The 24,353-nt window shown below is 38.9% G+C and overlaps 1 protein-coding gene across 10 annotated transcripts in view; it reads right to left on the bottom strand.

Moving 5' to 3' along the window:
- The window catches only part of CTNND2 (catenin delta 2), an 892,220-nt gene that overhangs the window by 199,540 nt on the left and 668,327 nt on the right, over nucleotides 1–24,353 (bottom strand). For all 10 annotated transcript variants that reach the window (XM_058564342.1, XM_058564335.1, XM_058564340.1 and 7 more), the window contains one exon: nucleotides 10,150–10,363. In XM_058564342.1, the coding sequence (XP_058420325.1) occupies nucleotides 10,150–10,363 (214 nt within the window). The remainder of the gene's footprint in view (nucleotides 1–10,149; nucleotides 10,364–24,353) is intronic.

Here is a 24,353-nt window from a genome sequence, read left to right as displayed (position 1 = left end):
AAAAAGAGGAGACAGGAAGACATGGACCTCAGGGCCTGGAACACGAGCAAGCTGAGACAGTGACTTGAGGAGCACAGAGCAGAGATGCTCCTGGATATGTGCGTTTCAGCAACATCAAGAGCAGCTTCAGTTTGGGAATCTGTTGATGGTGATTCTGCAGCCTTTGTGGAGACAGGAGATCTCATGATTCCAGAGTACAGAGCAGAGAAATAGCTGTTGTGGCCCAGGATTGAGGGATGTCTGTTAACAAGTGATAGCAGAAGGCGTGTCATCAGATAGCATGCACACCCTCCATGTGGCACTGCAGAGGCAAGAAACCCGACTCCCAAAGAGGAAAATAAAAATCAAAGGTTTCAGATACACAGGAAGGGAAAGAAGTCACCTCCGATATGACCCCATGTGGTGGGTTTGCACTGCGTGACCCTAGCTGAGCTGGAACTTTGCCTCCCAGAATTCCCTTCCCTGCGAGGTTCTAGGTTAAGGATGTCCACAGGAGAGATGTGCAGGCAACCTGTTAGGCATGAGGGAAGCAGCAGGCGTGAGCTCTGAAGGCTGCAGGCCCAGGGCATCAGGTTCTGCTGCAGCTCGGGTGCATTTTTGCTGGGCGCCTGCTTCACCTTCAGAGTGTGGGGCAGCAGCTGAGCTGCAGCTCCGCCAGCTCCCACCACTTCTCCTCTTTCAGCCTCTCCTCGCTCTGGAGCAGGCACGTGTGGGGCGCTGTGGCAAAGCGCTTTTATGTGTCTCTCATGCAGCCAATATGCAGCCAATGAGAGGCAGAAGAAGGTGCCAGTCTATCCTCACAGGAGCCAGCTGGTCCGTGCTCTCCCCTGCCTCGTATCCTGCTTTTCTTCCTGATCTCTGCCTGCTGACCTACGTCAACTTCAGGCCCAGTAGCAGACGCAGAGGCAAAGCCTTCCTTAAACTTCTTCCCCAGCTCCCACCGCAAGGTCAGGTCTCATCCTGATAATAAGTCCCTTTTCCATATCACTCATACTGCTCAAGCTTCTCTGCTCAAACCACAGCTGATATCCCTGGTGATGGGGTTACCTCCACTGCCAGCATCTAAATGTTGCAAGATGGCAGGATGTTTACAATTCTACTTCCCCAAAGAGACAACATGCATGAATGGATTCATCTTCCCTTCAACTGGAAAATGCATAATACCAAAATTAACCTTTTGCTAGGATTTTTTTCTCCTGATTCAATCTAAATTCACAGATTGTGGACTCTGGAGCCAGGCACTACTGGACTGGCCTCACCTGACTGACTAAATCCAAGGAGATCATTTACTCATCTTCCCTCTGATATTGTGGTTGGCAGAATAATGGCCCTTTAAAAATGTCCACATCCTAATCCCCAGAACCTGGGAATATGTTACCTTATACGGCAAAGGAGACTTTGAAGATGTGATTGATTTAAGGATCTTGAGATGGGGAGATTATCCTGGAAAGTCTCCTGGATTATCCAGGTGGGCCCAATATACTCACATGGGTGCCTAAAAACAGAGAACCATTCATGGTGGCAGTCAGAGGGAAATGGGACTATGGAGGACTTATCAGAGATGTGACGTTGCTGGCTTTGAAAAGAGTGGAAGTGGGTCACCAGACAAGGAACGTGGGCAGCCTCTAGAAGCTGGAAAAGGCAAAGACCATCCTCTAATGTATCCAGAAAGGAACTTTTGTTGATACCTTGATTTTCACCCAGTAAGACTTTTGTTGGACTTCTAACCTCCAGAACTGGAAGATAATAAATTTGCATTGTGTTTTAAGCAGCTGAAGTTGTGGAAATTTGTAGCCACAATAGGTAACCAATACAGACTTCACTGAGTAGGTGTCATGGCCTCAGCTAGGGCTGGTCTCTGGGTACACACCTGTGTCTGGGATACCTGCTCTTAGGGCTTGGGTTGGCTTCTTTTCTACAGGTGATGGGCAGAGGCCAGGGGTCACACCCTTGAACAGTGAGAAGAGTGGGCATTGACACTGAAATAATGCATCTTCTGAGACTCTGAAAGTATGTCACCAATTCCACTGTGAGGCAGCCCCAGTTTCTGAAGAAACCAGACCCCAAAGAGGCTAGGGAGAATCCTTATGTTGGAGACTATGTAGAATAAAAAAGTTGAGGAGGATGGTTTTTACACTTTAGTTAACATAAGAATTGTGGACTTTGAACTTTAGCACACAATAGCAAGAGATATTGATTTTTAGACTTCAATTCCTTTGAACTCGAATGTCTTTGGACTTCAACATAAAAGTGGATTTAACCTTTGACTTTTAATTTCTCCTTGGGAATTTGATATTTGGTGGGGTTTATATTAAAATTCGAAGCATCTCTACATTGCTGGCATTTCATTACTGAAATGTCTCTATTCATTTTTACCTTTATGATGCTGTTTAATCTTATTTCAGAGCCGCTGATATGCTATGTTGGACAACAAGGCTGGACATTATTTGGGATAAGAAATAAATCTGAGACTTAATATAAAATCTTGGAAACAGAGTGACCCTGGATTTGACTTAAATAATGTGCTATTCTGACCCATTTCAGCACTTCTTGGTATAATATAGAAAATGCCCATCAGGAGTCCCACGTGATCACCAAAAAGCCCCATGAAGATGGAGGAAAGGCTGTCTTGACCAGATGCTTGCTCCTGCTTTGGAGAGATGAGCCCTGCCTCTGGGTGATCACAGCAAATAGCATAAGAGAAAAAACCAGGCTGGAGGATGTTAGTGGGGAAAATGCTTCCCCTCTGTTCCAGTGTCTCCTTCCATGATGGATGTTTAATTAATGTTACATCCCAGACTTCTGTTGAAATAGTAAGCTCACTTGGCTAACAGACCTAAAGTAATGCTTCCAACCTGGCTTCTGTCAGCAGTAGAGACAATATTTAGTAATATTTACACTTTGTCTTATTTATCAAAGTGTTTAGAATGCATGTAGGGAAGAAGATGTTATTTATTAGGAACATCATGGAATAAAGAAGAGAATGACAGGAGTAACTCAACAGATAAAAATTTCATCACATTTCTGCAGGCTGTAAAACAGATGGAGGTAAATTGGCTGGTGAAGTTGAAGGAGAAGCCAGCACGGCCCAGGATGTGCACAGAGGGGACTCCAACCCAATGACCCAATGAGGTGCCTGACTGTCCTGGTGGAACCCTAGGAAAGCATCGTGCTCAGAGAAGGCAGGCATATGGGATGTAGAAATGAGAAGGGAGGCTACAACAGGGTGATGGATTGAAAGGAAACAGTTGCTTGCCCTCTCATTCTCCACTCCTACCCAGGTGAAGAGAACATCCAGCAGCCAGAAAATTACTGAGTCCTCCCTCAAGACCAGACAAATAAACAAAACAAACAAACAACTCATAAGAATATTCTCCAAAGAGACTGATTGCACTGGGGGAGAACTAAAAGCTAATACGGATGTCTGAGCCTTAGAGAAGAGCCCTCCTCATTAAGATACTTAAAGGACTCCCCACACAACAGCTCACCCTACCTGCTCACCTGATGTCAAGCTCACAGTTAACGAGCTTCACCAATGTGCACAGAGCTCAGACAAACTCTCTACTCTTTCCATCTTAAAAACAAGCAGAGAACTGAAGGTCTCCACACATTTAAAGTAAGCCTGTAAAATCAGTGAGAAAGACTCCCATAGAAACAAAGAGAAAGAAATGACACCAGCGAAAAGTGAGATGATTCCTGATAAGAGAAAACAAACCTAAGTTCTAAATAATATCCATAGAGAAATTTGAAAATAGTTTACATTCATAAAACAAGAATAGAGGTTATAAAAAAAAACCCAAAAGAGAGTTCTTAGAATTAAAATAATAATAGTAATATCTCCTTAGATCCTTGCAAAAAAAAAAAAAAAAAAACCCTCATAGATAGACTGAGAGAAATGTTGGATACTGGAGAAATCTCTCAGAATGTATGACAAAAAGGCAGAGAGTTACAAATTATATAACAAAATATAAAGCAGAGGAAAAATCCAAGAGGTTCAAAATCTGACTTATAATAAATCCAGAAAAAGAGGACAAAGAAAATGGGTAAATTAAAAAAGAAAAAAATAACAAGATAATTTTCTGGCACTGAAGAAGGTCATAAGTCTTTAAATTGGAAGTGTCCAATACCATTGAATTAAAAAAAAAGGCACATACCTAGATATATCATCACATACTTTTATAGTATCAAGGACAAAATTAAATTACAGAAAATATCCCTGAGAAAAATAATTTTCTATCCATCCAAATCTAGTAAATATCAATCATGTATGAGGATTAATACTGACATTTTTTCAGAATTTCATCTCTTAAATATCTTCTTATAAGAAAGTATCTACTTATAAGAAAGTAAACCAAGGAAGAGGAGAGCATGGGATCTAGGAGACAGAAGTTCCAACCCAGGAGAGCTATGCAGTAGGTCTAGAGAGCAATCATCCAAATCTGCCCCAGAGATGGAGGATTCTGGTAGTGAGATCTTTGGAAAACTAGGGAATTAATGATGATTGAAATTATGGACAAAGTTGAGTTGGTGGGCATCGTAGCTGATGGAGGATCCATTCAGATATGATGCTAGAAATGCACCCTTTGACAAGGATCCTTGCTTTGGACCTACGGGGAAATAAGTGTGATTGTAGGGCACGACATGGGTCAGCTCTTCCATCGTAATGCAAAAGCTGATCTCTGGCTTTCAACTTTTTGAATCAAGCCATAGAAAACTCGAAAGATTGACTATGGTTAAGAATAGATTGCAAACATATTTAACCTCGACAATGTAAAAGTCAGGTATGATGACAGAGGCTGTGAAGGAGAAGGATGAAGACTTAGAAGCGCTAACGTCCTTATCTTACAAAATCGGTGATAAGAGATAACGCCTGTGTTAGACTGAAGAAGTGGAAGCTTAACTTTGAAGTTACCGATTGAATTTGCAGAGGAACCAAGAATAATGATCTCACCACTCTAGAAAGAAGGAAGAGAAGGCATGAATGGTGAAAATGCAAAAAGTCCTCCTCTATGCTAATAGAAAATTGACAACTGATTGATAGAGTGAAATAAGCATATTATTTAAAGGCATGGAATAACCACGAAAAAACTAAAATCAAGGCAAACCAAAGCAAAAGTAAGGCTGAATGCCTCTGAGGGACTGGGAGGAGGATAGATGAGGCCGGGGACTATTGTTTTCATTATGAGCATTTTCATACTATTTTATTTTTTGACCATATACATCTATTACTTTGATTGAAAAAATTAAAAGACAATGCATTTAATTATCATCCTTGCCACTTCCCATCCTTCACAAGTAGTTGCCTTAAGAAGATGCATTAAAAAATCAGGCCAATAGGGTCCTATTTATTTTAAACACAGCAACACTATTTAGCCCTCATGGTTCTGCATTTATTTGCCTTGCTTTATTTCCCTGACCAACAAATGTGTTTGCTCACACCTGGGAAAAGGTGAAGGACAGCATGGATTTGGGTACTAGTTTCCTGGGACTGCCATAACAAAGCACCATAGACTGAGTGGCTTAAACAACAGAAACTTATTGTCTCACAGTTCTGGAAGCTAGAAATCCAAGATCAAGGTGTCACCAGGATTGGTTCCTTCGGAGGCTGTGAGGAAAAACCTGTTCTAACGCTCTCCCCTAGCTTCTGGTGGTTTGCTGGCAATCTTGGGCATTCCTTGCCTTGCAGAAGCATCACCCTGATCTCTCTCTGCCTTAATCTTCACATGGCCTTCTCCCTATGTGTGTTTGGGTCTAAATTTCTCCTTTTCACAAGGACACCACCTATATTGGACTAAAGGCCCATCCTACTCTAGTATCCTAACTTAACCTAATTACATCTGAGTCACATTTTGTGGGAAAATAGGTTAAGATTTCAACATACGAATTTTGGGGGGACATAAGTCAAAAAATAGAGTCCTTTAGAGACTAGGCATTAAATCAACTGACCTAATGCTTATAAGTAAGATAGCTAAACTGAGGCCTGTCTCATTAATTGAAAGGAAAGACTATTTGAGTATTTGAAGGCTAAGAGGAAAGGACGTACTCTGCCCTTGGAGACGTAGAACTCCTAAGGACACTTGCTTTCAACCGAAATAAAACTTATTTATTAAGTTTTATGGTTTAATAAAAACTGTTTTATTATGATTTGTAAAGCATTCTGAAATCTTTACTTGGGCATTTCAAAATTTAGGTTGATTATTTCCATATTTAGAGAGAGAAAAATTATATTCGTCAAGCCCAAAGGACATACAGCGTTTCTAATCAAAGTTTATTTGCTTAAGAGCATTTCAAGTAATGGCTAACATATAATAGCTTCAACTGGATTTAAATAAAATTCTGATCATCATCTCACAGTAATTATGGCATAGGAAGGAAATTATTTACTGCAAGGCCCAACAGGCAGTGGCAAAAGATATTCTGCGGTGAAGAGATACTGTGGTGCAAACACGCAGCTGTTTTTTTAAGCATGCGTGTTTATGTGTTGAATGTAAATGCATGTAAATACCTCAATTTTAACATTTTATTATTGTTCAAATAGTTTGCCAAGGAATGCTCAGTAAATAATTTAACGCTCTGCAAGATCATTTCTTTCTTTTAGTGTTTTATTATTCATAATTTGGTGCTCTAGATCCTTCTGGATATGTAGCCAAGGTCTAATCTAAAATCTGGTTTATAAACATGCTTTATTGCTTTTTAATTACTAAAATTGTTCTTTCCAATATTTGTTTACAAAACATCCTAGTTTGTAAACATCTAGAGAAGAATTCAAAGGGTTCATCACCTTCCCCATAATTTTTTTTCAACACCCTTGTGTTTTCATGCATTTGCCTTTAAGGCAGGAAAGAGACGGCAACCAAAAAAAAACCCTTCTGTGTACTGGGGGGGCTCCTGAGTTGTTACCCCTTGCCAAACTCTGTATTAGGTCCGCTGAAGAATTACAAACAAAGGAAAAGCCATAGTTGTTACGTTTAAATCACTGTTTTATTTATTCATGCATGAATACCTAACGTAATCCCAAAAAAGATTTGAGGAGCGTCCTTGTGACAATGGGAGTGAAGTGAGCCTTTTATGCTTACACTCTACTCCACCCTCCTGAGCCATCAACCTCCTTGTTGCTCACCTAGTTAAGTTTCTAAAATATGGACACGTTTGTCAGGGATGTTTCTTTTAATTTTTAGCAGCCAGTAACGCACGGGTGTGACAATTCAGGATAGGGCCCCAACCACGGCAGTGGTGTAAACATCAACGCAGCTGTGCCATGTGGGTCAACTGATCACCAGCCCTGCATATGCAGATGTCCAAGGCTTAGCTCCCACCTGGCACCTGTAGAAATTCAAAATCACTTGAGAAATGAAGGAGTAAGGAAATGAATGAAGAGCCTGGACTCACATAGAGTAGTAAAGAGTTCATCAGACTTGGGCAGAGACAAGAAACTCAGAGGAGGAGTGGAAAGAGAATAACCGATAAGAGAAATGAAGGATTTGATGACCTTGAGGTTAAATCCAGTTAGCTGTACTAAAAGACTGGACTCCCGAAGGCAATGGAGTCAGCTTTGGCTAGATTTGCATCATTGATATTCTGTCTAAACAGAAGTCAGCAGAGCCTTTCAGGTTTCCAGGCACCTTCAGATTTCTGCCGGCAGGGAAATTTAGAAGGTTTTGTTACTACAGACTGGTCTACAGCAGCAATTCCTTCCATGCTGGCATGTTCTCATAGATGCTTGCTTCCGGTTTCCTTTTCTAGAGTGGTAGCTTGGCCCAGGTGCTTGTTGTTTTTCAATAGTATCCATCATGGCAACTCCAGAAACCATGAACTGCATACAGTCAAAATGTTCTGACATGTTTTTCTTTGAAAAAGGTGAAATTCATGCCTGAAGTGCCTCAAGCCAAGCACAATAAGACGCTGCCTCTGTAAAGGCAGGAAACATCTACTGAGGTAGCAACCACTGTCACCTGAATGGATTTGGCTCTGATGGCTTGGACGGCGTCATGGCAGACGACAGCATTCCTTCTAGGAGAGGAGGTGGAGAGTCTCGGCCACCAGCACACGCTGATGAAGAAACATTGAGTCATGACATGACCATGGGGGCAAACCTGCGTTCTTCTCAAAAGGAGCAGAGTAAGAGGTATATGTACTCTCTCTATATCAAGTACTAGCATCTTTCCTACAAAGTTTCACCAGGAAAGGAAACTTCTTGACATTCTGAAAAAGTTATTTGCCTTTGTTGTTTCCAAACAAGGCTCACATAGAAATTTTTGATGTTGCCCAGCTGCATATAATGGGTGACACCCAGCATCTGTCAGAAGCAGTGCTAAAGGCGAGGGAGTAGCCGGCTGTCAGTTCCTTCATAGCAGCTTCAAGTATCAGAAGAAGCACGGGCAAGCAGCACTGGACGATGTCGTGGGACAGAGGCACTGCTGTCATTTCTTCTCTAGTTTAAGCCATCAATCACCTCAACCTTTTCATGCGGCTGAGTTTCCTTGGCAATGAGATAAGCCATCACAGAAGGTGCTTCTAGACAAGGGTTTTGTGTTGGGGAAAATCCAAATTTTAGTAAATTCTGATTCGTTTTAAATCATGAAATGGATGCATAAGGTATACAGCAGAAGGTGTTCCTTTAGTTCAGTTGGCCTCATGCACCCACTGGCAAGGTCTTAATGCACAGAAGCACCATGATGTTTGTTTTCTGTCACATGCATTGAGTCCTTTCTCTTGCAGGTATTTCCGATTTAAACACGACCCATGAAAATAAAGATGGGTTCATAACTATAATGGCAGGGTATATTTTCATTTATTATTATATTAACTGAGTTATTATTATTTTAACTCATCCTAAAACTATCCTACACATCATAATCTGTGCATAATAATAGTTTTACCTTAACTGACCCCTGTCACGCCATGTTAGTTGAGTGTGAAACATTACTTTAATAACATTGTAACCCTTAACCACTATTTTATTTTTTTCTACAAAGACAATTCTCCACTTAGAGAAAGAAAAAAACAAAGGAAAAACAATGAGGTCTGATACTAATTTCGCTAAGAGTGTGAAAGAGATGTGACAATAGTCTTAAAGGGTGTAAATTCAAGAAAATACACTGAAGCTGAGAGTATTGACCCAAGACTGAACAAATATTTATGCCTTTCTAGCTAGAGTTATGTATTCTCTTAAATAAACAAGTTCACACACACTTCATCAGCATAGCTACAAGAAAATTTTAGAGTTCAGACAGCTGGTCAGCGGAATCATGGATAATGAAAAGATTCTTTTTTGAGAGGCAACCTTGCAACCCCTTTCCCAAACACTTGCTTGAAGGGGTACTTTGATGAACCCAGACCCAAACACCACCTAGAACAGCAATGTGTATAATCAAGAAGAGTAATTTGAAATCCCATATTGAGGCCACTTCTGTTGTTAGGACGCCAACCAGTAAAACTGCACACTTAAAAAATGAGGGACGAGAGTGGCTAATATTTCCTGTGTTTGCACATATTGCAAAAAAGCATGTGCTAAATGCTTTACATGTTCTCATTCATTAAATCCTCACAGCTCTATGAGGTAGGGACTATAATTATCTCCATTTCACAAAACTCAACAGTTCTATGATCATGGAAAGGCTTTCTCTCATGTTTGCTTTGAAAAATTCCCTAATATATGTAATTCTATATGTAATTCTATAACCTGGGGACTTTTAGTAGGCATAAACATTTAGAAATTAATCGTTAAGTATGATAAGATAGATTTCTGTTGTTAACCACAGTATAAACCAGAATATACACCTTATTAACAATAACTCACATACCTTGTCCTTTCATCATTATTAATGCCATTCTAATGATGCCCCGTGGGTATGGTAAGATGCTGAGCTACTTCTAAATCAAATGCAAAAACTGAAATATGGTCATAGAACTTTAGTGAGGGTTAGGTTTATTGGATTCTAATTATTTAACTCAATTAATCCACGTGTGTTACATTTGATACCCTTTTATTCATGTGTTTAGTCATTTGGAAACAGGTATGGGGACTGCCTATGTTATTAGCCCTCTGAAAGGCCTGGACTGTAATACTTCATGAGCACATCTGAAACCATGATGGATAACGGAAATTTTATCTTGAGAGTCAGTCGTGCTGTTCGTAAGGGTTCTAACCTGTGACCAGCTCCCGGATCTCCAGGTCGGTGGTCTTGCGGAGTAACCTCACCAGCGCTGGGATGCCGCCGCAGTTTTTCAGGGCAATTTTATTATCATCGTTGGCCTTCCCATACACCAAGTTTCTCAAGGCTCCACAGGCACTGCGGTGGACTTCCGTCATCCGATGATCCAGCAGGTCCACCAGGAGCTGAATGCCTCCTTGTCGCCTTATCTGAAAAAGCAAAGGACACACCTTTTGCCTTAGAGAGGAAGTTTTTACTATTTAAACCAAAACAGGTTTCTCATATGAAGTAGCTGCAACAATCAATTGCACTGAACTGAATTAAGGCATACAAAGGGAAAAGAAAACAAATTAGCGTTCTGCTTAGATTTTATTGCCTTTACTTGCTTTAATATCCTACCAATAAAAATTCAGACGCATTTCCTTTCAAGCTACGGAATTTTGGAGAGGTAATTTTAACTTCCTAATGGGTGTCTCAGACATTTCTCTCTATACACACATGCCACACTCTCATGGCATGAAGCAGATGGGGGAGCAAAAGAATGCTTCTCACTCCTAAGACTTATTAAATTTAACCACTGTCTTAAAGGGCTGCAGGATTGGTGTACAAAATTACATTAAATTGTGGTATTGTTTTTACCCAAAGAAAATTTTGATTTTTTAAATAAGTGAATGGAAAAAAGCCTTGCAATATGTTTCTAGATGTGTGTTCTCCTTGCTGTCCTTAAATTTTTAGACCAATTTTAAAATTCAAACTGCAAACAAATTGGCTAGTTAACATACAGACCATTTCATGGAATTTTCATTAGCAAAGCCGTATTTGAATATTTCTGCATTAACATGGAAAAATAACGCGATTCGTTAATAATATTCTTTTCTTTTTTTAATTTCAATGTCCCTCAGGGATCAAAGGATTATAATTTGGTATGAAAGATTATAATTTGGTACCTTCCCTACTTAGTTTTCCTATTACGGAAAATGCATTTACTCCACTGATGTGCTGGGGCACGTGGCTAAATCCCCCAACTTTTCCAAGGGATTCAAATGCCAGTTTCCCTATGAGGCTGCTCCAACCACACTATTTAAAATTGCAATCTGACTCACACCTCTTCCCCAGTGCAGCCACGATAAAGATAATTAATCTGTTACAGAATTCTTCATAGCATTTGTCAGTTCCACCTGCTTTATGAATGCTTATTGTTACTGTCTGTCTTCCACTAGAAGGTACGCTCTTGGAGGGCAAGTCTCTTTGCTTGTTCACTGACATATCCCTGTCCCTATCCCCAGGGCAATGCTGAGCACAGAGTAAATGTGCAACAAACATGTGTTGAGTCAACGGGGAGGGAGAGTGTACTACTTGTCACAGTTGTGTTACTCAGATTAGCTAACACTCAGCTTTTCAGAATTGAGTAATATCCTTCTTTAAAGGGAAAAAAACAAAACCTTTTGTGAACCGCTAAGAGTGTTTCCAGGGGGCCACAGCAGCTCTTCCCACAGTAGCTTACAAATAAAATAAGGGCATGCATCATTCATATAAGGCGGGACACCTGATGATTCAGAATATGCCTCTTGGAATTATTTTCATCCATCAACAAAATGCAAAGAGAAGAAGTGAAATCCTCACAAAACTCACGGACTCTGAGTCTCTATTTGGAAAACATGAATGTGGTGTTTGCAGATGGCACCTCCTGGGAGAACAGCACCAGAGAAGGAAGAGGGAAGGACACAGAGGGACAGGGTTGTTGAGCAGGGCGGTCACTTCCCCAAGGTGCCTGCAGCCTGCGGAGGTAAGAGAGCCCAGAAGGTGGCTAAAGGGATTATTGGGTCAATTTAAAAAAGTGAGAAAGGATTGGAAAATAACTTTTGCCCAATTTACAGTTTTACCCTGCTTGGCACCCATCCAAGAGAGATAAAGTTTGTATCACTATATACGTGTGTCCCGTACGTACATCTGGGTTATAACCACATCCACTTTATTATAATACTGCAGAAGAGACATTCCATTTGCACAAAAAGGTTAAACTATGAATGTCATTTTCTCTATGTGTGTGTATTTGCATGTATGTGCTTTACCTTAAAATTCTCTGGGTTTAATTATTTTAGTGATGATGAAACCATTAAAAAAGAGGTAATAAAGCCACTCTTACAGTTCTCTGATTGGTTATATGTTAAAAGAAGATGGTATAGGACTGGCCCTGTGGCTTAGTGGTTAAGTGCCCATGCTCCGCTGCTGGCGGCCCGTGTTTGGATCCCGGGCGCGCACCGACACACCACTTCTCCGGCCATGCTGAGGCCATGTCTCACATACAGCAACTAGAAGGAAATGCAGCTATGACATACAACTATCTACTGGGGCTTTGGGGGAAAAAATAAATAAATAAAAAGTTATATAAAAAAAAGATAGTATAGTAAATCTATCTACCTACCTATCTTCCTATCTATCTATCCAAGTATTTTATCTATATCTATATATTTTAGCTGTATTGTATATTATAATTAATATTTCTAATTTATGATAATATATTTCCCATTCAAAGAACTTAATGAATGAAGCTATTAAAATATTATTCCAAAGCATTAAGAGGGAAAATGAATTCAAAATGAATGCAATATCAATTCTTAATGGTATAACGAGAACACAGTATTTTCAGTGTGATCCTAATTAATGCCATATATGCAAATTTATAAGGAAATCTTAAGTTCTATTTTAATCTATTTAGAGAAACACAAATAAGAAAATAAACTTTTTCTTCTGCCCTTATTTTGGGGTCACTGGATCATCTATATTAAAAACTTTTGTTTTCTTGAGGTTGAATTTTATCTAACAATGTTAGACAATCCTACTTCAGTTTTCTGAGGCCAAACATTAGCAGAGTTGATATTTAAACATTCACAGATGTGAAGTGTGAGGGTCAGGTCCTTGGCTCCTGCTCCTCCCGTTACCTCCCCTCTCCCAACAGGACCAGAGGGAAGCTGTGAGGTGGACTTTCAATTCTCTTGTAGGGTCTTTATTCTGGGTGGCTGAGGATGGGTCCCAACGCCGTCCTCTTCACTTCCGCTCTGCTTTTCTCCTAGATCCTCCCCCACTTCAACTTCTGCTTACACCCAATTCTTCTAGTATCCAATCTTAAATCCTTATAAGACTCCAAACAAACTTATTTTAAACATTAATAACGTACAACTTCTCTTTGAAAAACTACCAGGGGAGACTCTCTTCTCTGAAATGGCACCTTTACTGTCTCTTCCACTAAATGGCCAGCCATCTATTTTCCATTTACACTCCCTGTTGGTCACTCCACATCCAAAAGGGGGAGCCCTTGTTTCAGCCCACACACTGTTAAGTTTAGGCCAGTTTACCCTCTCTCCTATTCCCTTTACCATCTTCATGCAGAATTCTTCAAAAGTCAAATCTTAAAAGATACTAGGTTTAACATTATTAAAACAAAGTTAATAAAATGCCACATAATATTGTATCTAATATATGTAAAATATAATAAAATGCCCTAGAAGAATGTCTGTCACATGGTAGTAAATTAATAAATATCAGATGAATAGAATGTGGTGCAGTTGGTTGTCACGCGTTAGGTTCTTTCTCTCGCTCTCTTTTTTGCTATTTTAAAATAGACATTACTTTTTAGAGCAGTTTTACTTTCACAGCAAAATTGAACAAAAAGTACAGAGAGTTCCCATATACCGCTGCCCTCACACAAGCATAGCCTCCCCCTTTATCAACATCCCCTTCATAGTGGGACATTTGTTATAATCGATGAACCTACATTGACATGTCATGATAACCCAAAGTTCATAGTTTACATTATGGTTCACTCAATGTCGTACATTCTGTGGGTCTTGACAAATGTAGAATAACACGTAGCCACCATTACAGTACCATACAGAATAGTTTCACTGCCCTAAAAATCCTCTGTGCCCCACCTATTCATTCCTCTCTCCCCCCAACCCCTGGCAACCACTGACGTTTTTACTGTCTCCATAGTTTTACTTCTTTCCAGAATGTCATAGAGTTGGAATTATATGGTATGTAGCCTTTATAGATTGGCTTCTTTCACTTAGTAATATGCACTTAGGGTTCCTCTATGTCTTTTCATGGCTTGATAGCACATTTCTTTTTAGCACTGAATAATATTCCATTGTATGTATATAGCACAGTTTATTTATCCATTCACCTACAAAGACCATCTTTGTTGCTTCCGAGTTTTGGTAATTATGGATAAAGCTGCTATAAACATCAGTGAGCAGGTTGTTGTGTAGACAATAAGTTTTCAAAACCTTTGGTAAATACCAAGGTGCACAACTACTGGATTGTATGGCACGAGTATGTTTAGTTTTGTAAGAAACCAGCACACAGTCCTCCAAAGCGGCTGTACCATTTTGCACTCCCACCAGCAGTGAATGGGAGTTCCTCTTGTTCCTCCTGCTCGCCAGGATTTGGTGTTGTCAGTGTTTTGGATTTCGGCCATTCTAATAGGTTGTAGTGGTATCTCATTGCGTTTTCTTCTCTTTTAAGAGTGTGTGATTCAGATTTATTTACATCAACGCACATCATTGAATAAAAACAATGTTGAAATACATATAGGAAAGACAATAGCTTGAATTGGATCTGGACTGAACAAATCTCATATCTGCTACTTTGCTGAACTTGATAGAATCAGGAAATGACTGGAAAGGGCTTTTCATACATAACCTGAATAGACAGTCTCAAATTCATTTACTAATGATTCTTTGATAGATGGTCCACTTTACTCAATTGTTCCTATGTCAATAGCTCACTTTTATTTTTCTGCTCAGCTGTGAATTTCTGGGATCTAGATGGAGAGAGTAGTCTACAAGAAGTAAGGAAGGTGGGGGCTGATGAACCTCACACCCTGGGTAAATAAAAAAATGGATTAACTAATCAAACAAAACAAAACTATGCCCTACTGCCTGTCCTCTTAGGTTGTTTACAGTGAGGGCGTTCTTTAACCTGATGTGGACAGTCTCCTGGGGATGGAGGCTGGGATGCGTGTGCACAGAATCAGTGAAGCTCACTCAGTTTGTGTCAGAGGAGAATGAAAATGGCTTCCACACCTTTGCCATACAATCTACTGTTTTAAAGTGATTTTACAATTTAAACTCTAGAACTAAAAGTATCTAAAAATCATTCAAGAGTAGGATGCAATGATTTTCTTCCTTGCCCTTTCATTACAAGGCAGAATATATATAAGCTTCTTAAACCAGAAAACAAATGGATGGGCAATTAAATTAAACACAAGAGAAATGCAAGTAATGCAATATTACCCATTGCAAAAATGGGGCCTGACCACTTAATGGATCTCTTACTCTTAACATTATCTGCATTTATTGAGAGAGAATAAAATATATTTACCAATGAGTTAGCTATTATCATTAAATTGATATCAACATCATAAATAATTTAGAACATATCCAATTATAGCAGTGTGCATATGTTCATATCAGCTTTCATGAAATTATAATGATAACGATGATGTATGGTGGGTTAAAAAATTAACAAGGAATAGAATTCTATTCAGCAGGTACCTGAATTCATATAGAAAAATACTATGAAAAGTTGCTTTGAGAATAATGAGACCCTGAGAGCATGGGCTATAGGTGTTCTCTGCAATAAAAGAGATTGCTCACCTGCTCTGCCTCTGAAAGGGGGAAGAGTTCGGAGCTTGAGGGGGTGAGGTTGGGGGAGAAGCTGGAGTAGCCTATTGTTAACACACGGTTGATGATATAAGGACCTCAAACAGCTAAGTACCTGGGTATACATTCTATACCTCTCGAGGGTTTATATACATAAATGGATATGCCTTTGGGCTTCTGATTTAGTCTAAAAGAAACTAGACTGGACCTAAAGTCGAGGTATGTTTAACAATAAATTTAATAATAGTCTGCAGGACTAATAATATACAGTACTTCCTTTTGCTCTAGACATTTATGAACAATCAAGTCACAACTTCTGAGAAGTAATTTAGAGAAAGCTGACTACAAGGTACTTTGGATTCAGTGATTTTAGTAAATTTCTAAATAACTGTTACTTTTCAAGGGTGCTGGTTTGAAAAAAATAAAAAAATAGAAACAGTTGTTTTATATTCCTTACTAATGATTAAAAATTAAATAATTTTCTCTGTTTAAAAAGCTACTGGATGATACAAAGTTTGCAGATCAAAAACCAGAGGCTTAATCGGAAGTAACTGAATCTCACTGTTGAACTTTAATGTAGAACTTGCAAAGTTATCAGTTTGTAAAATACATATTTTACTTCACTGAATTCCATCCTTTACCCTTATAGTAAGGCCAGTTAAACAATCAATGTTTCCATATAATTTGAATTTATGTGTGTACATGTAGTTGCCTCTGAGTAAAATAGAAGTACAATTCATAAAGGCCAAAATCTTTTATAGTTTTATGGTAGAAATTACTTTTGAGAATTTTGAGAGAAAATCTCTTTCTCTCTACAGTTGTGCAAAATGATCTACTTTCTCCATTCAGTGGGTGAACCAAGATGGATTATGTTTCTTTTAAAATTATGTTTTAGAGACGGGGTATATTGTAGTGTTTAGGGATGCTGGCTTTGAAGCCAGAGCAACTGGGTTACAATCATTCCTCTTTCTCTTACAACCTGTGTCCCCTCAGGCAAGTTACTTAAATGTCTGTAAATTATGAACAAAATGTGAACCTGCCTCATAGGGTTGTTTTTAGAATTAAACGAAATTTCAAATGTGAATTGTTTAACAAAGTGCTCAATAAATATTATCTCATGGAATTACTCAGTATATTGACTTGTTAAAGGATATTCTTAATTGACTTATTACCTAGTCAATATGTGAATTATCTTAATAATATGCTGATATAACACATGATAGAGTCAGTGAAAGGTATAAAATTCAGAGTTATAATGTCATAAATTTTATTTAGTGTGTAAACTGTATATTACCTAATAGATCATTAATCCAATCTGGTATATAACTAATAAGATTAAATAAGGGATATATTTATTCTAGAATGAACTGTATGGATTGTATTAGTCATTTAAAAAATATCAAAGTGTGCTGTATCAATATTGCACCCATGAAATATTTTGCTAGATATATTTCCAAGGCAAGTACAGTAAATTAATTAATCTATATTTTTAAAAGGACAGGAATGTAATGGTTTTTATTGTTATGTTAACTTAATTGACTGAAAAAAAGGTATTTAAAAATAATTTTGAGGTGATACTAGTTCTTGGAAAAAGAGAAAATGTTTTTTTGAAATATAGAGAGAGTTATTAGGCAAAAAGAGAAAAGAACAGTGTTTTGATTTTATTAAAAACTTAGCTTCTAATAAACAGACGAAAAAATGCAACTATTAGCAAATGATGCAACCAGTAACAAAAGGTGTAACCAGTAACAAGTTAAATGACTCAGAAGGTTCTAGTCTCATGTAGATTTCCCAGATGCTACTCATGTGTCATGATGTAACACGTGTAGGGGTTTTGGTTCCATCTTTGTGTCTAGTAGAAAGCTATTGAGTTTTTGAAAATCATATGGAAAAGATAAAGAGTAATATATTACTATTATCATTATTTGAATTCCCTTATTCTTTCCAGTCTAAAAGCCCCCACATTCCTAGAATCTTGTCACCCTGCAAAAATTTCCAAATCCAGCCCCCCCACCATGCAACATGTCCTCAGCTGGCATCACAGAGGTCACTGCATGGACATATAACAAAATGAACTTCTTAAAGGTGAGAATCTGAACATTTTTTTCTTTTTTTACTATCCTCAATTTAAGAGAAGTAGCTAGTATTGTACTAGTTAGGTATTGGTAATAGGATCCTGTCCTGTCCATATCTCTGGTTAAGGAAAACCATTTCCCATGAAAATCTCTGAAGTGATCTATTTTACAGCACTTGGGACTTTCAAGTTCTCATCACTCTCGTGATCTCACCATTTAAGGAGATAAAGATAAGAAGGGAAAAGCCCTTTATTTTGGTTTCAATGTGAATCATTATTCCACGCAGCGATGCATTTTCCAAGACGCTTTAAAAGGAACAAAGCATCTGAAACGTCACAAATTACATAGACCACCATCCTTGGCCCTTGCCATTCCCCTCTTGCTAACTGTGATGGTGAGCAGTGAAGTTTCTAGACGCTCAGAATGAAATTCCATCAGTCTGAGTGGAAGAACGGCAGGCAGTAGGATTCACTATTGAAAATCTTGTGCCTCCCAACAAAGCCAGCGCGGAGGCCAAGGGGGCCTCAGAGCTGTCCATCTGGAGGCCGGGGGCTGACACCCTCCGAAAACACTCCTCAGCACTCAGAATTGAAGCACACCAAAGGCTGGTTTCAACACCACTCTTTGCGAGCACCCAGGAAAGGCCCCCTCTTTTCTTTTTTTAACAAGAAAGAATGTCAAGTGATTCCATAAATTCCTTTTTCTAAAAACACCACTCAGACACACTCATCGTTTTCCAAACAACTCTCATGGTTTCCATTATCTGGTGTAAGTTTTGAGCTGTTCTTGTAGACACAGAATACAAAATGACAGAGAAGTGACAATCACACAGAAAGTCTCCAATAAAAATCTCCCTTACTGTGTTCCAAATTGAACTCAGTCTGACATATTTGTGTGTGGCAAAGCTAAATTCATATACCATTCAGCATCTCAAAGAGAATTTTAGGTGAGCGCACATAAATTTTGCAAACACAGATCCCGTAAGACAGATATATAACTGAACGATTTGAAAATTATTAAAATATCTCAGAATGCCCACAAATATTACCCCAAAAGCTTTCATTGTTGTATGGATCGGACAGTCCTTCATTGACTAATGTTTATGGATGCTTAGTCTGTTCAGGCTAAGCTGGGCTCAGAGGCAGATGAGATTGACCAAGCTCCTCTCTTAAAGGAGTCCACATACCTGTAGAGGAGCCAGAAATTAAGTAAAGAAACCAGCAAAGAAGCCAATAGGACCATTTCAAAAGTGAAAAACAGAGGCAGCTTTATCTGGAGGAAGACCTAGCAATTTTCTAGCTGTAATTTGGATCCTTTAAGAGGATCCATCAAACTGTGCAAAAGTTAAGCCCCTCAAAACCCAGATCCTCCCCAATAATAAGACCCACAGAGAAGATACAGCAGGAAAAAAAGGATATAGCTTGTGGGATGATGGTGCAGACAGGGGGTCAGGGTATCGTGGTCAGGGAACATGTGAATAGAGATCAAATGCTATGAGGGAGTAATCGAGGGTCCCAAGGAAGAACAAGGAGGCCAGAGTGGCTGGAGCAGAGAGAAGGAGAGGAAGGAGAGGAGAGTGACTGCGAGGTGGCACAGGGCTGGAGCTGGGGGCTTCTAGCCACTACGAAGGCAATGGGTTTACTCTCAGGAAGATGGGATTGAAAGTTGACCTAACACACTTGTTTAAAGACGGCTGTAAGTGCCACACGGAGAACAGACTGCAGAGACACCAGTAAGGGACACTGAGATTGTCTAGGTGCAAGAAATGTGGTAGCTTTAGATCAGACTGATGGGCATCCAAGTGCTGGAAATGGCCAAATTCTAGATCTGTTTTTCAGGTAGTGCAGAAAATATGACTGAAAAAAAGAAATCACGAGTGACTAGATTTTTGGCCTTTCATTTTTAATAAACAAGTGCATTGATAATCATCACGATAGTAGGTTTTGGTTGACTGACAGATGGTAAAGCGTTTATGAAAGACACAGCCCTCATTTAAATTTCGATTTCATTGGCATTATGAAAGCACACATTTTAAAAATTGCTCTTCTTTTGTTATTGCAAAATGAAAAATAATATCTTTCTAAAATATAAAATTATGCTAAATACAGACATAGAAATAATAGAGAAATTGTCTTGTATCTTAGATAGCCCATGGTTATTACAAATAAAGCATATTAAAGTAAAGGTAATATATATTCCACCAAAAGGAGTTATGATAGATATGTAGGAAAAACTTTCCTATGCATTTATTTTAAAGTTAAATATCTAAATTTTTAAAAATTTAAACTATCAAGACTATCATTATACCTATAAAATTGTACAGAATATAAAATTTGCCTGTGCGTTTTCTTGTTATGCATACATCTTTTTTCCTATTTTTTTATTTTTATTTTTGGTGAGGAAGATTGGTCCTGAGCTAACATCTGTGCCAACCTTCCTCTATTGTATATGTGGGACGCCACGACAGCATGGCTTGATGAGTGGTGTGCAGGTCCGCGCCCAGGATCTGAACCTGAGAACCCCAGGCTGCCAAAGTGGAGCATGTGAACTTAACCACTACACCACCAGGCTGGCCCCCTTTATTTCCTATTTTAGGTTATGAAGTTACCTATACGTTCTGAAGATCTATCTGCCCACACACTCTTTTGTGGTAGTAATAGCCAATATTAACTGGACCAAACACTAGTTGAGAAAAGAATTTCAGTTTTGTTCAGTTCCACTGCTCTTTAGTAAGCACCGTTCTGTGTTCCTTGAGGATCTCCTAGACTACTAAAGAAGAAACTCACAGGAACAAATGAGGTGCGATGAAGCCCACAGGAATGTCATGAAACCAGCATCCTTGTCAAGTGGAGTAGGGTGATTAGTTCTGGAAGAAATTACAACTGAACTGATTTTAAGAAGTTTAAAAACTGGTGAACCATACAATGTAGAATATTATTAAATTCTAAAATGTTTGGGGTGCAGTAGGTCCGTGGTTTTTAAAGTGGGGTACACATCTGGTAGGGTTGGGAGGAAAGAGTAGGCATCAGTGTTTTAGACAGTGGTATATCCTCTTGGCTCTTAAATTTACCCAAAGATTGGGGTAGAGAGAGGCATTATTATTATTATTATTATTTTTAATAATCAGACGTGGACACTTTAAGGAGTAGAATATAAAATTTGTGAGACTTTAAAGAAAAAGCACAGAATTTAAGGGAATGTTTGTAGAAAGCTTCTTTGGCCAACAGCCCCCAATTGCTGCTGCCCATGTGGATGATGGCTCTGAAAAGGGATCAGCAGTGAGAAGTTGGAGAGGATAGGAGGCACATGGAGAGGGGCATCTGCCTACATAGGGCGCCTCCCAGAGGCAGGGCGCAGGGAGTGCTGTGGGATGCTGGGAAGAGACCAGAATGGGGCTGGCACTGAAAAGCACGCAAACAAGGAAATATTTGAGGCAATAGGGCGTGGGGACCCACTCATGGTTTCCGAGCAGAAGAATGACATGGGAAGTTATAGCAATGAGGCAAGAGAAATAATTTGAGAGACAGTACAAAAGAAGACATGGGTCATGTGGAAGTATATCTTAGGTATGAAACATTCTCGACATTTTCCTGGCATCTGGGAATTTATAAATAGTATAACATGCATGTGAAGTCTTCCACATCTCTCAATCCTTTGTTTAAATTAACTTCGGTTTCTTATTCCGACAGCTCTGTGCTCTGAGCCCCAGTAAGATAACTGGTGAAGCCCATCTTGTGATTCTCCAGTTATCTCTGCCCCCAGGATCACAGGTTAGAGGCTGCAGGTGGTCCCAGAAGCTGAGCAAAAGGGAAAACCATAAGTTCCACCACTCAGAGCTCCCTGGAGCTCCCCACAGACGCCTGTCATATCCAACCACTGTGACCAGCTCTTTTGAGAATCCACAAAGTGGAACATGTCAACCTTATTTTCCCACATGTTTCTGTTGAACCCAAAGAAAGCTGCTACCAGGGAAATCCGTCTGCAACATGGCATCTTGAAATATGAGTTATTCAGTGGTACTGCTCAGCTGATTAAATGTTATTCACTCCTCATTTTGTCCATCAGCCCAAGCAGAACATTTATACGACGCTTGGATCTTGGTATAATAAGAAACTACACTTGTTTGTGTATCCGTGACCTCTGAAATTTTGAAAATTATGTTCTATGAAATTCCATCAAGTGCAATGCAGTGCATCCTAAACCTGTGTGTCGTCCTTAATGGAGAAGGAAACTGTACTCTAGGCATCACGTGGACGGTAATCTCAGAAAGTCTGACGGCAGAACAACTCTCAGTAATTTTAGTAAGCTACTAGGACTAAATCACACACATGCCTAACTTTATATGCACATGTACTGTAATGTTATACATATATAATAGCATATAATAAATATATGTATAAATATACATGTATAAAGAGATAAATGTTTATACAAACATACATGCGCACATTTAAAAGAGAAAGCAATTAAGAAATGTCTCTTCCCCCTTTGCCAACCAAAATGAGAGGCATTCGGTTCTTCCAATTATTTTGTTCCAATTTAAATTTTGTAGCATTAATTTTCTTTTTTCTTATAACTCATCGCCTGTGGGTTCAAAGGACCTGCCCTGTAGGCATTCTGCCTCCCAATAAATAAAATAGCCATAGAGATCGAGAAGATAGTTATTTGTTTAAATTAATCATTTCAGTTCAAAGATCTTCAGTTCTGGAGTGTACCAGATTAAATGGCTGGGACCCCAATTATAAATAACAAAATGCTCTGATTTCACTCTATTTTCAGACTCCAGCTCTCAGAATAGTTTATCACTTACACTCTTTTAAAAAATCTTCAATGTATGAAATCTCAGGTTAAAAAAACCAAGTCTCCTTATTTTCTGTATTATTTATTGATTTTCTAATTATGCATTTAAAAGAATACTGGATACATTAAATGCCTTGGTTTGCATTTTTAATTCTTTGAGAATTTTCAAATGAGTGTGTTATTGCATAAAACTTTTTTCCAGACTAGAAAGAAGACAATGGTTACAGCCTCAGTTTTTAACAGGCCCATAAATGTTGAGGACTGATAACAAAGCAGGAACTTAGGGAAGAACTTTGTTGTTTTTAAATTCTGATTGTTTTTTAAACAAACATAATCGATCATGTCACTCCTGCTCGTAATCCTCTAATGAGCCCCATCACGTTCAGAAGATCCTTAACCTTGGCCTTCCATCCTGCATGACCTGCCCCTGTCTTCTCTCCGCCTTCACTGCTCATCATTCTCTCTTACTCACTTTTGGCTCCAGTTCCTCCGGGTTTCTGGAAGTTCCTGAGCGGCCAGACATGTTCTCCTGTTCTCTGTAGAGTGGCTTCCCTTCCATCACCCAGGGGTCCACTCAACCTGCTTAACCATCAAAAATAGCACATCCACCCTGCACCCCTTCCCGTCCTCTCTCGGTCCCCTCCCCTTCTCTGGATTTCTCCTTTGCTCCCTTTTACCATTTGATATATTTCATATACTTATTTCTTGATTTTCTGCCCCACTCCCACCCAGAGGGATTATAAGCGCTGTGAGAGCAGAGATCTTGCTTGACTTGTCCCAATGCTGAATCCCCAGGGCCGAGAAGTGTACCTGACACACAGCAGGTGCTCCATATTATTTTTTGAGAGAATGCAGTTTTGACCATGAACTTTGAAATTTTGAAATAAAGCCAATTTTCACATTCCACCCTTCAGGAGAAATGTCATATGCCAAACAAATTAGTATTTAAGAACAAAGACTTCTGATGCCTAAGAAGAGATCTTAGAACCTTAGAATATTATACAACTCTGAATATGATACTAGTCCAGCAAACTTCATGCACATTTAAAAAATGTTTTTCTATAACTTTATCTTTTCATTTCAAGAAGTGAGAGTAATTTTTCCCACAAGTGAAAGCCAACACTATGTACAAAATGCTTCTGCACTACATGCACCTGTATCTTGTTTATAGGAGACAATGCTGAATATATTAGCTAATTATAGATATGCAGATGTCTTGTTTTCCTTAATGCAAAAAATATATGAAAACATGTGAAGTGGTATAGTCCTCAGGCCCACGGTGGAATATCCAATTTCCATTAGATCAACTTGGGCTAAATGGTAAAAAGATACATGGAAGTCAGAACAATAAGGAAGATTATTCATAATTCAAAATCGTCACATTCTGCTATCACTCTTCAGGGTTTAAAACACTAAAATGGAAAAATCTAAATTGTAAAATAAATTATCATCTATTGATTCATTTCTTAGGGTGTTTATTGCAGAAAAATTAAATCTAGATCCTAGGAGACTAGCAAAAAGGGGGAAAACATCAGTTTTGGAAACTCTGCGAGATAATATGATAAACTGTGAGGTATTTATTAATATAGATATCCATGCTTCCAGGGGTGGGGAAATGGCAAATCTAAATGACAAAATGAAGGAAATTATCATTTACTTTG

The sequence above is a fragment of the Diceros bicornis genome, chromosome 20, assembly GCF_020826845.1.
Source record: "Diceros bicornis minor isolate mBicDic1 chromosome 20, mDicBic1.mat.cur, whole genome shotgun sequence".
Classification (NCBI taxonomy): domain Eukaryota; kingdom Metazoa; phylum Chordata; class Mammalia; order Perissodactyla; family Rhinocerotidae; genus Diceros; species Diceros bicornis.
Note: the sequence above shows the minus strand (reverse complement) of the source record. Positions and strands in the feature narration are given on the sequence as shown.